General features: G+C 53.0%; 1 protein-coding gene across 1 annotated transcript; it reads right to left on the minus strand.

Annotated features, from left to right (window-relative positions):
• Window positions 1-5,843: 5,843 nt before the first annotated feature.
• Window positions 5,844-8,359, minus strand: MIND_01243400 (uncharacterized protein; the record flags this gene model as incomplete). Its single annotated transcript, XM_037368922.1, has 2 exons — window positions 5,844-7,196; window positions 8,306-8,359. The coding sequence occupies 2 exons, from the start codon at window positions 8,357-8,359 to the stop codon at window positions 5,844-5,846; spliced, it is 1,407 nt and encodes a 468-aa protein (XP_037214890.1).
• Window positions 8,360-12,781: the final 4,422 nt, after the last annotated feature.

Here is a 12,781-nt window from a genome sequence, read left to right on the forward strand (position 1 = left end):
TGTTTGGTATCCTACAGAAGATATGGTGGCAGATATTTTCACCAAGTCTCTACCCCATGCTCAGTATTACAAATTCTGTCTTGCTATAGGACTATGGCCTAGGTCGAGTGGGGGTGTCAGGAATTGATATATTGATTCCGGTCCGCCCCGGCCTCCGGCCCGTAATAATAATCTTCATAGGAGTTCCGGGAGTGTCAGCAGGCATATTACAATTACATATATACTGGCATCTCTTTTCCTACTGGCATCTCTTTTCCGTTACCCCTCAGTCTTTAATCCCATATAGCGGGAGACTGAGGGTATGTTTCTTTACTTACTTAACTTATATAAATACTTACTGTACTTAGTTACTGCGCTTTCTGCGCATTTACAGATTTTGACAATCTTTACTACCTCCCTACTACTTTCTCAACTTATATCATAGCTTCCTATCAACAATGTCAAACTACACTCTCAAGTTCTACTTAGGTGCATCAGGATTATTTCTTATCCTCAAGGAAATCTTTTACTTCTTTGATTGTTAAAATCTATATCGTTCCTTTCCTATCTTGTTAACCTAGACACCAAAGCTTTAAAAGACCTTCATATACTTCTAAAATTATGTTTCCAATATCTATTCCTACCTGCACTTCTTTGTTGCAAAGTCTTGAAGGCATTTTAAAATGCTTAGCTTACTGGGCAGTTTTATTAAAACCCAAATATTTTTTTCTCAAACATCCTTTAGGTTCCCAGTTGGGAGCCACTCTTAAAACTAGTATAGACGAGATCTTATCAACTTAAGATTTATGTAGAAATAAGACTCAGTCGGGACACTAGTAGTGGATGACTAAAAATATGCTCCGGAGCAATATAGGTGTAAGTGTGCAATCGAGATAAGGGCTTGGCAAATGAAATTAAGAGGGATGTGTGTAAACACATCTCCAAGGAAGATGCGCCAGCTATATGGTTAGCCGTGCCATACTTTAACAATTTACCTTTCTTAACCACGCATTAGACCTTTTAAGAGAACTAGACAGGGCTGGGGCTATGCCCCAGGTGTAAACTTGAATATTACTTGAATAACATGAATTTCTAAATTAAGAACATTGCCACTAACTACAACATAGCACACAAATGCGCAATAGCCTTCATACATATCTATTGTTAGTATATGTTGAGTGCAACCCAAGTCACTAACATTTATATACTTATTTATCAATTTGTAGGAAATTTGACTCTTGAGAATATTTACTTGTAAATAAGCTTAGATACAACTTGTTTATAGTACTGTGTGCAAGTTATTACTTACAGCTTTGCGCCCTAATTAGGATTGGTCACATTCTACAGCTTTTCTTATCAATTTAGGACATTCACAGCAGTGACCCCAAAAATGGAAGTGTGGAGCAAATCAATTGTTAAAGCCAATGCCAAACATGTGCATACATTCACACAACATCTGCTTAATATAAGAGTAATTTGTGGAGCTACATTAGTCTGTGTTTAATATTACAGAAACTGTTATCATATTGACTAACTGTCTTTCTAGTGTAACCATTTTGGAAAACTGAAGTCTTGTAAGTGATATCAAGTTCTCAATTATTGTTCCAAAGCTTGCCAAAAGAAAGACTTGAATCTGAGCCATTAAAAGGCTTGTAAATTATATTATCTAGCCCATACCAGTTTGTTATCTTAACATTTGTCTCTTATCTTATGTCTATATGACATGTCAACTGTCCTTTGTATAATAGATATAATAGCAGCTGAATAATAGTGCTAGTAAAATTCTATGTTTAGTTTGTAAAACACTTTAAAGGTTACACTTATGGCAAAGCTAACGGCAGTTGGAGAAGGGAGGTCCAATAGGAGTTTGAAAGCAGATTTTTTTTGCTTTGTCTCAAACAAAGAAACCTTTGTTTGCCTTTCTACTCCCGTTGGGCCTCTCTTTGACAAACTGCCATTGGGTTTGCACCCAGTGTTAAGCTTAATTGTTTTAAAACAATGATACTAAGTAATTTATAGAAAGGTCTTAATAAGTAGATTCTATTACTATATTGGGATATTCTAAATCTGTTGGTTGTTTCCTGCAACTCAAACTCCTAAACACATACACATACATAAACAAATAGTGGATTAGTAGATTAATAAAGTCAAAGTCTTGATTAAGCTAAGGGTGCTAATTGCACTAAGCACTGGTCTTTGGAAGAGAAGATGCTTAGATGAAGATTTACTTAGATGCCCTGTGTCAAAGGCTTTAAGAAAACTCAGATCTATTGTTCGTTTTTATTAGGAGGAGGAGGAATAGCCTTACTGTACTCCATAACAGCAGCATGTTGGTCATAATGAGCTATTGTTGTTGACTTAACTTGACCATTAAGGTCCATTATCGATGGTCTCCAAAGCCTGCACAATTAACAATCTGTTTAAGACCCTCCCTATAGTTGTCTTGGGACAAGGCCTGCAACACGGCCTAGGCCTTCTGCGCCCAACAACATTACAGATAACTAGTATATAGCAGGCGCCCTAGCAGGCAGGCCCTTCTCCTTAAATCCTCCTCTGCTGTCACAGATAAGACCCAACCTGTCCACCGCAGTGCTGTCGAGGACCTATGACACACAGCACATGACAACAAGATTCATAGGGAAGGTTTTCCCCAATGTAAGTACTGTATCCACTCTATACTAGGACATTGGTTTTCATTTCCTTTCTTCAACAATTCCTAGAGGTAATTAATCACTGGGGAGATAGTAATTATGGTTGAGCTCAAAATCAGTGGTTTCAGTGCTTATGTCATACTGTGTCATACGACCATGCAGTGTCACATGGAGTGATAATCATTTTCTTACTGTTTGTTGCTCATGTAGGCTGTCTCAGGCAGGAGTCCTTGTAGATGACCTTGCATCAGGGCCTAGGCCTTATACAAGGTCCCCACGGCGTCCGAAAGAATATATTGCTTTTCTGATGCTGCTATCATATGCGGATGGCGACCAGCCATCACAGTTGTTCCATCGGCCTGATGGTCTAGTAGTATGATACCTTGTTAGGGCGTTGGTCATTTCGAGGTGGTCCCGGGTTCAATTCCCGGTCAGGCCCGTTGTGTTTCAAGCTCTTTTTGGCGCCCTAGTAGCTCATATCATCCCCCGTACCGCGGCTCTACATAGCACTACCACCCCTTCTTCAACCACAGACACACCCGCGCAAGACGCCAACGACCTCTCAACACTTTGGCCACTAATAGATGATCCATAGAGCAGGGTCCCTCCTTTTCGTTTTTAACGCCATTAATATTATTAGTAGTCCCCTACGCCATCTGGAACACCACCACCTCTGACGCGCCGCTCTACGTCCAAGTGAGTTCATGTACATCGCCTGGAACCAAGGGCCACGCACCTCGATATCCGCGGCCACGATCCAGCGCTCGTCAAGGAGGAATAGGCCAAACTCCTCATCGTTTTCGTCGCGTCCAGCATTGACACCCATTTTGCCCTCCGACTCCCGCGGACGCAGCAGCCCCACAACCTCACGGTACGGCAGCTCTGTGCGCACCGCCTGTGCGAAGAGGCCTGTAACGACCTCCTCGCGCGCGGGATTTGCCGCCAAGTCTAGGTCTAACGCCGAGTACGCCTCCTCATCGCTAGAATACTCGGCCTCATCATCATCCTCGTACGGTTTCCCATTCCCGAAGCACCCGCCGCCGCCCCTCGCAAGCGCATGTCCAGCGGGCAAGGTTACGCATATCGGCACCTGACACCAGCTGGCGCCACAGTGCAGCTCTTCCCCCTCCCTGAAAACTCCGCCTTGTTCAGGGTCCGGATCCGGCAACGCGCGCACGCGCATTACATGCGCCAGCCGTCCGGGATTATCCGCGCGCGGTGCCCAGGCTTCCCCGCCACACGGCTCACAGCGCGGGGCATGCACGTTGAAATCGAGGAGGCGCATTCCGCGGCGCGAAGCGGTGGGCAGCGCGATGGATTCGCCGTGTACGTGTCTGTCTCCCATCATGTGTTTTAGTTGGACATTTATGACGATGATTAGGAGACGCACCGTGGCCACCAATTCGCCATGCCGCGGAACATGCGCGTCGCCCGCGGACCCCAGTCATCCCAATCGAACTCGCGGGCGACGCCGTCAGTGCGCCAGACCGCGGCGAGGCGTAAAAGCGTGCGAACGTGCAGTACGAGCCGGACCGCACCGCCGGGCTCGTAGTGCAGCACGACGGTGACAATTCGGCGGTCATTCGCCTGGAAGTACGCCGCGTCGGGCGGTGGAACCGTTACATAAGGGCCGGCCAATATCGATGTTGAGGAAAGCGAGCATAAATCGGTCGAAAGCCGTGGGAGATAGAGTGTCGCAACGTGTTTTGGCGCCGCGGGGAAGAGCACTGGCGGGAGGGCGTACAGCGCCAGACAGCCGCTGGTTCCTGTGCTGCCCCGGCCCGTGCCACAGGCTACCATCATGAGTCGCGGGCCGAGCATATGACAGTCGAGCACGCCTAGCGTGGCAAACAACGAGTTCTTGGCAAAATTGAGCTCGACAAAGACGCCGGTGCGCCAGTCGGCGAGAACCAGCCGCCAACCGGTGTGGAGATATACCGCGACCACGTCGTCGAGGACCTGCATGCTCATCAGACGCGAGTGCGTCGGCGTGCACGTGAAAAGAATGCGCGCTTTTGCCGCGGCGGGGTGCACTTCCGTCGGGTTCGACAGCCGGCGCGGCGCGAGGAAGCCCATCCCGAAGTCCGGCACGTGCAGCAAAGCGAGCAGATCCTGGCCCGCATCCACCGCAAAGTCCGCCAGCGCCGTCATCGGGTTGCCTAGATCTAACGTCTCCTGTCCGGTGAGTTGTGCGGGCTGAAGCTGGGGCAGGCGAAGGAGGTGAAACAGCGCGCTCGTGTCCTCCAGCGCGAACACGCCCCCGCCAAAATCGTATGCGCGGCCCTCCTCGGGGTTTTCCACATGTATCACGTGGCGTGCCGTCCAGCGCATTGCCCGCCACGCGGCCCGTCGTGCAAGTATCCGCAGAAGCGCCTCCCGTGGCGCTGAAATGTCCCCGACGCAGCCCGGACCGCCGCCCGCGAGGAGGCCGTCCCGCCAGAGCTCCATCATATACACCAGCGATGGCGTCTTGCGGATTATCGCCTCGCCGGTGCGACATATAAGACGGTACTGCACCAGCCGCCGCGGGTGCACAAACTCGCACATCCGCGCCAGCACCTCCGGAGGAACACAGTTTACTGAGGCACGCGGGGCTGCGGGCGCGCAGGGGGTGGTCGCCAGAAGCAGGCAGCGCGGCGCTGGTATGGGCGTCGAAGGGAGGCCGTTCATCGTCGCGGGCAGAGTCAAAGGGTCAGAGTTAGGAGACAGGGTCACCCAGAAAAAAAACGAAGTGGAGCGACATTGATAGCCGTCGATCGCGGATGTAGACATGCCAAGGATCGACCGCGTTTCGGCTGACTACGCACCCACGTGCCAGCGCGCTTGCCGTGGGCGGCGTCGGTCCCTCCCGTCGAACGCGCGGACAGTATTGCCCGATGACTCTGAGACTCAGATGCCCTGCGGCTGGGCTGCGTCATTCGAGCCACGTAGCACCGGGGTGGAGCGTGTTGTGCCGCGAGCTGCTCCTTTTTCAAGGGTACTGGCACAAAAGAGGGGGATCGAACATGCAGTCGGTCGGCAAATCAGGGATTGACAGCTGGTCGGAATCCGCTGGGGATGGCAGGGCGGTCTAGGCGGGAAACGCAGTCGATATGGAAGTAGCAAGGATACAGATGATGTGCTGACTAAGCTACGCGGTCATGCTATGGACGCTGCCTCAGCAGCTCCAGGTTCCCCCCTCCGAGTAAACGGACGCCCTCGTCCGGAAAAAGCCTATCTAGAAAAAAAAGAACTAAAAGACTGTAATGTATGAGAGCAAATGAAGACGAGCGCGCTCATCTTGTCAATATGAGCTGCGGGAGTTGCGCGGGATCGAGCTTCTCTTGCTGAAGAAGTACTCGGCAGCTTGTCTGGTGGGCCACGGGTCCGTCTCGGTCCGATATCACGCTGGGGGACCTTGCCAGTATTGCTGCCGTCGTTGTCGCTGCCCATCTGGGCACTCGGCGCTTGCACTGATAAAGTGGTGATAGCTGCTCCGAGCTTAGGGGTGGTTGTGTTGGTGGAGGGGAGAGAGGGTGTGGCCAAGGTGCAGTTGCTATTGTCCGCAACGATAGCAACTGTGGCTTTGGGTGCAGCATCTCTCATCCCACCAACACCTTTGGGAGTGACCGACAGGTGCGGGGGATGCTCTCTGGCCCGTGCCACATTTTTCTGGCCCTTCGGCACTGGTCGAGGCAATGGGTTCCGACGGTGTTGTGGCGCTGGTCGTTCAGGGTAGCCAAATGCGTTCAAGGACCACCCCGGCGGGCATATGCGAGGAGCCCGTGGAGGTCTATGTGGTTGGTTGGGCCGCCGAACTGAAGGTGCATACATATCCCGACCCGGAGTATAACTGCTCGAGAGGATACTAGGGGCTGGTTTACTTGGTTGCAGTGCTGGTGTATCCACGAGGCGAAGTTGCGCAATCTGGTCATCAATGGCGGGACCCTCCGAGTCTGTTGCCTGGGTTGTTGCAGGGTGAATGTATTCGCCAGTATTGTTGTCCCACACATAGCCATCTTGAATGAACTGGTATTCTTCGATCTCGCACATGTAAAGCTCCCGCAGCATCTCTCTGAAAGCCTCCCGGTCCTCCTCCGCAACTTCGTGGCGGTCGTAAATGCCTTGGAGCTCCTCAAGCGACAGTTCTTCGTACCGGGTGTCGTCAGACCCGGTGAAGTCGAAGGCAGGATGTGTGTCGTCGGAATACGGCTCCTCAAAAGAGCGCCCCACTGCGAAGCTCCCCTGGTCATACTCGCACCCGTCTTCTCGGCCGCCGTAGTCCGCCTCCGAGATATCTCGGGCCTCGTCGTACTCCTCCCAATGTCCTCTCTGACTGAGTTCTTCGTCATCACTGCCCCACGCCTCTGAAACTTCTACCTCGTCTGTCTCCTCCACATACTGCTCCTCCCAGATGTCCACTTCGCCCGGAAATAAACCCTCCCGGGCCGCTTCAGTGTCGTAGTAGTCCTCGAAGTTGTCATCTAGCCCCGAGTTCGCTGAAGGACTGTAGTCAATGTCCTCCTGGTAGTCGTCGTAGTTGTAGGTGTGTGTAAGGGCAACCTCGCGAGGCTCGAAATCAGAGTCCTGAGCAGAGGGGGAATCCTTAGTGAACTACTACAACAGGAAGGGACGCTACAGACTCACCTGAGCAGAGGGGGAATCCTTAGAGAACAAGCCAAGGAGCCCTCTGCCCAGGTGCACTACTATATACCAGTGACCGGAGTAATGATAGAGTGACTGCATAGTGACGGATGACGGATGGGAGAAGTCAGGCATCGCTAATGGACCCTAGGTGAGTGTCGAGTAGCCCTTGAAGCTCCGGAGAGGCAGGTTTGGGACCGTGATGCCAAGGGAGGGGCCCAGGCATCCCTAGAAGGCCTAAGAAGGGCTTCGGGAGGTCCAGGCTGCCTCTGGGCGTCTCCGCTTGTGACCGTGACCGTGACAACCGGAATCGGAATCGGAATCGGAATCGACTCCGGGTGTGTGACCGTGACGTGACGGCCGGAAACGGAGAGGGAAGGCGTGGAGCGGAAAGGGAAGGAGTCTGGTCTAGCCCAAGGGCCGGGAGTGTCGAAGAGGACCAATGGGAATGGCGGCCAGCCATGACCACTGGAGGGTAGCAACAGGGGTCACTCGGAGACGTCCCCGGACGTCTCTAGAGAGGTGGAGGTGTGAGGGCGTGCAGCCTGGGGCGCTGCAGTAGGCACGAGCCTTAACGGCAGTAGGCCTCACCCAGGGGAAGGCCCGATGACGGGGGCCGTGGTGGCGGAGTGGAGAGCGGAGCCATGGCAAGGCTCAGCCATCCGAACATAAGCCCCGAACGCTGACATGGGTGGGGGACACCCAAGAGGTCCAGCAGGTAGAGATCGTAGGGAGACCTTGATAAGTGACAGCCCAGAGAGGCTAGAAGGCCATAGGCTCAAGGTCTCGGAGGGAAGTGGTGCGTCCACATCCGGAGAGGTCTCCGATGGCATTAGTGATCCCTGATGGTGACTCCGCCGGCGGAGAGACTCCCGGAAAGGGGTGGCCAGGGAAGTCGAAGACTGGGGATCACTGGATGTGGGATGTGGTGCGGGCAGTGGAGGGAGAGCGTCAGGGTGCGGAGACGCAGAGACACGAGCGGAGACGCGGAGACGCGAGCGGAGACGCGGCGCTTGATGGGATCAAGTGACGGCATCAGGGTTTCCCCTGACAGTGTGGTTGTATCCATCATCATAAGGGGTGGCATAGCTGTAGTAGATGGCCATGGTGTGGTCTCGCAGGTTGAGTTGCGGTGAAAATTTTTCTCGTGCTGCTAGCACGGTGTCTCGTCAAGCACTCGACGGTCGATCCTTCGGGTTGGATGCGGGGTTGTGCAAAACGCGCACTCTCGTCACCACATGGGGATGGCAGGGCGGTCTAGGCGGGAAACGCAGTCGATATGGAAGTAGCAAGGATACAGATGATGTGCTGACTAAGCTACGCGGTCACGCTATGGACGCTGCCTCAGCAGCTCCACCGCTCGGAATTCAGGTGGATACAGCGGAAGCTCCAGCATCGACTGAGTATTTATAGGCGATTTGCCAGCTTTATATTGAGGATTATCAATAGAATAGACTTTCCTCTCAAGCTCCTGCGAATTGAAAGTATATATATATATATGGAGATTGTAGGTAGCAATTCCTAACTCTTTCTAGAACCTGCATAGAAACTGGCTAATTTTTTACCACTGAACGTTGCCTAGACTTGGAGGCTCAGCAGGACATGTTATGGAATTGTAAGCTCTGGTGTCTTGTAAGCCTCTAGAGAATGTTGTTATCAGGGGAACCTCCACCTTTGCCTTTTTCGGATCATCCAAATCACTTCCAGCTGAAACGCTGAGAACGGGGAGTAGGGCTCCAACCATTTCCATTTGCAAATGTTTGCAAATGTTTAAATGCTTTTTTTGTTTGCTCTTGACCGCACATAGAAACAAATAAAAAACAAACACTTTAAATGGTTTCCAATTTTTTTTTCTGAAATTTACCTTGATTTGATCCTAGGGATGGGCACGGATTGGGCCAATCCGGACGGATACACAGATTGTATCCGGACGGATACGGATATGGGATAGGACTGTGTGGTGACAAAAAGTATCCATGGGTAAGAATTGAGGCGCCGACCTCTGTGCCAGCAGCCACAGAGAGTTTAGACAGTTGGAAACAGAATAACTGAGCTAGTTTAAGCCAATGAACATGACATATAATGCCAGATAGTCCCAATCTGCCGGATTATCCTTATCTGTATCCGCGGATTGCGGATAGGTGGCTGTGCGGATACGGATATGGGTAGGAGTCCGGTATCCACGGATTTATCCGTGCCCATCCCTATTTGATCCTAATTAGGCAATTTTCGTCATGCGCGGAATGCGGGTTTGGGGAGCGGGGGCGATAGGCAATGATGGGTTGGAGAGATGAGGAGGGAGTTGCCGGCCCGAGAGGTCAGGGGCACGAGAGGGAGACGGCGAGCGAGAGGGGATACGCGAGCGGGGTGACAACGAGCGTGGCCGGTCAGGCAAGCGAGACAGCGACAGCGAGTGGGACAGAGCGGGTGACGGTGAACGACGGAAGAGCTGGTCGTCAGGCTGCAAGATGGCGTCGTCAGGCACCTCTGCCACGTCGTCCAGTGGCCCAGAGCGGTATCGTTGACGCTGAGCGGTAGGACGTGCGGACGCGGCTGAAGTCGACCCAGCCGTCGATTTACGTGGGTTGGGAGCCAGCGGGGGCGAACGGGAGGTGAGTTGGGCCGGAGGGAGGTGCAAGAGAGGCGCGATGAGAGGCGCGATGGGTGCTACGTGGCGAGAGAAGGGTGGGAACGAGAGTGACAGATCGTGGGAATGCCCCGCGAACGTTCGCGCGCAATCTCCGCGACGATGTCGCTTAGCTGGAGGAGCCGCGGGGAGGTCGGGGGAGCTCTGAGAAGGGCCCGCAAGCTTGGGGAATGGCTGGGAAGCGTGTCGAGCCGTAGATTTTGATGTCCAGCAGAGATAAACGGAATGAGGTTGTGAAAAAAGTGGAAACTGGGTGGTCAAGTCCCAGAAACACCGAGGAACGAACCGGGACACAACAGAATCCCGCTATATTCGAGAAACGACGATGTGGTACAGAGGAGAGTGACTAAGGGCTGTGACTATGTGATGGGATGATGTAAGTAAGACTCCCAGGCTTACAGCTTGGCGTCAGCTAGTGATTGTCATAGGCCACCTGCGAGAAATTGTAGGGTGGCCCATACCCCTACCTATGGTCGGCCCGTACCCGCAAGCATGGGTGCGGGTATCCGCCTCTTCAGATGCAGGCCTCAGGTGGCCCACGATCCTGTCGGCCCATGGGCACCTGAGGCGGTCAGGTGGTCCTTCGCTGGCGACAAGGAGATCTCTGATGCCTCCTGCACATCAGAGATCTTGCTTGTCGCTTGGAAGAGCGCCAAGCTCTGCCCCAGCTCCCAGCCCCAGAGTTAGGGCTGTAGGCTGTCGCCGTATACTACGGCGTACGGCCCCCCGTAATACGGCGCCGTAGCCGTACCGTATGGCACCCTGGTGCCCAAGCATACGGTACGGCGACGGGACGGCCGTGACGCCGTAATGACCGTCCCGTATACGGTGACAGTCGCCGTATACGGCGGAGCCTCGGCTAGCGTCAATAATGATCCGAAAAGCGGTGATCCGTCAGGTATCGGACCCCCGGACGCCCGTTGCTAGGGCCCAGTCGCCGTCGGTGGTCAACAAACACGGCCTGGCTGGCCTCTCAGGCAGTCCAAAGGCGTTTGGCACTGCCGCCCGACCCGGCCCGGCCCCTCGGAGAAAGACTTTGGCCCAGGTCACACCGTGTGACTGGCCGGCCGTCACCGTAACCGTAATACGGTGTGACGGCGCCGTCCCGTACCGTAAGCGCCTTGAGCTCGAGGGCTTACGGTACGGCGTAGGGCCGTCCCGGCGCCGTCAGAGGCCGTACCGTATGCGGCCGTAGCCGTATACGGTACGGCCTACAGCCCTAGCCAGAGTGTCCAGCGGCTAGGCACTCCTACGGCCAAGACCTACAGGCCTGAGTGCGGGCCTGGAAATTCTGGGAGGCAAGCCCATACCCGCGGCCCGCGGTGGGTCACACCACCTGTGACAATCACTAGCGTCAGCCCGACATATTGTTCTCAGTCACAGGCTTCCCGTGTGTGCGTTCCTCCCTACTGGGGTGCCTGTTCCCCGTTGTTACGTGCTGCGTGTTATTGGCCCTCGGTGGCTTGACACTAGTGCCAGAGCAGATGGGCTGGGTCTTATCCGTGACATCACTCAGCTTATGTTTTATTGTCACACACTCCCTCTTTATTGCTCAACTTTTATGTTTCCCTTAACTATAGTATTTCAATCAAGTGTATGTGTTACATGTTACACAGCAAAAAAAACTCCTTGAAAAAAAATCACTAAAATTAAAATTAAAACTTTCAGCCTTTTCAGACACAAAAAAATTAAAAATTGGCAGACAGTTGACACTTTCCAATTGTTACTTTGAGTGCAAGGGTATTGTGGCAATTTACTTGGGCCACTAGAAATTGTCAAAAAAATTCTCCATTCTATTATTTTTTTTGTGCTAAAGAGCCTCAGTGCTAGGGCTAAACAAACAAATGGAAAAACAATATGACACAAGTTTGTTTTATGATTAAAAGCTGCACAATAGCTAAAGAAAGGACCAAATCAAAGGAGGCCCAAAGCAAGGTCCAAGTCGGCAAGGCCGGCACCTAGTAGTACATTGTTGGTTGATTGATGCCCCATAATGTCAATGATCATTCGTCACGCGTGATGCGTGACGGTGAAAATTTCCTCTTGTCGACCATCTTGCCAGACATCAATGGCTCGGGTCCCCGGTGGCAATGGACGGAGCGGCCACTTCATAGCCCCGTAAGTACTAGTGCTGCCACCGCGCCATTCTCCATTCTCCATCGCAGGCACATCACAACTGCAAGAACCGTGCTGGAGGCACGGGTGACGGCCCCCACAGACACAGGACGTTGGCGATGACGCGGGCTGGAGCTGTCCCCTTGACCATGACGGCGCGGCGTTGATGCAAGCGCCGACAGATAGGGCGAGGGTGTCCGCGGCATCGATTGCTTCGGGATCATGATCTGTGTGGGCCCGCGTTGATTGTCGACGGGAATGAGGGGCGCTGGTGGGCACGACGGACCTTATCCAGCGCTTTAAGCTGCCCGCCTCATTTTCGGTGTCAACGCTACTAAGCGATGTGGGGGCGAGCACATCGGAGAACTCGGAGGCTCGCTCCCGTTTCGCTTCATCTGCCATTCAAGTTCGGCGAGGCTTGACGATGTACGACGCAGCGCCCGCGTCTGTTCATATCCGAGCGGCCTCGGGGAAACCTTTTTTCAAGCGACTGCAGTTTTTGCCTTTTTGGTGTGGACAGTGTCGGCGCTAAGCGCATCCGACGCGAGGCTGCGAAGACAGGAAAGTCTGTGGACCCTCACCCCGCGCGATGGCAAGATGGAACCCTGGAATTGCCGTCTAGCGCTAGGCTCAACAGCAGCAGCACCTACGCCATCGTTTTCGCATTCGTCCCGGCAGTTTGTTCTTCGCCTCAGTCGCGGTGCAACGGGCGTAGGCGGGGTCGTCACCTAGTTGGCGTGCTGCACTTAGCTTATAAGCTTTATGC

The sequence above is a fragment of the Mycena indigotica genome (genome assembly GCF_014461135.1).
Source record: "Mycena indigotica strain 171206Taipei chromosome Unknown Mind.scaff0012, whole genome shotgun sequence".
NCBI classification, from domain to species: domain Eukaryota; kingdom Fungi; phylum Basidiomycota; class Agaricomycetes; order Agaricales; family Mycenaceae; genus Mycena; species Mycena indigotica.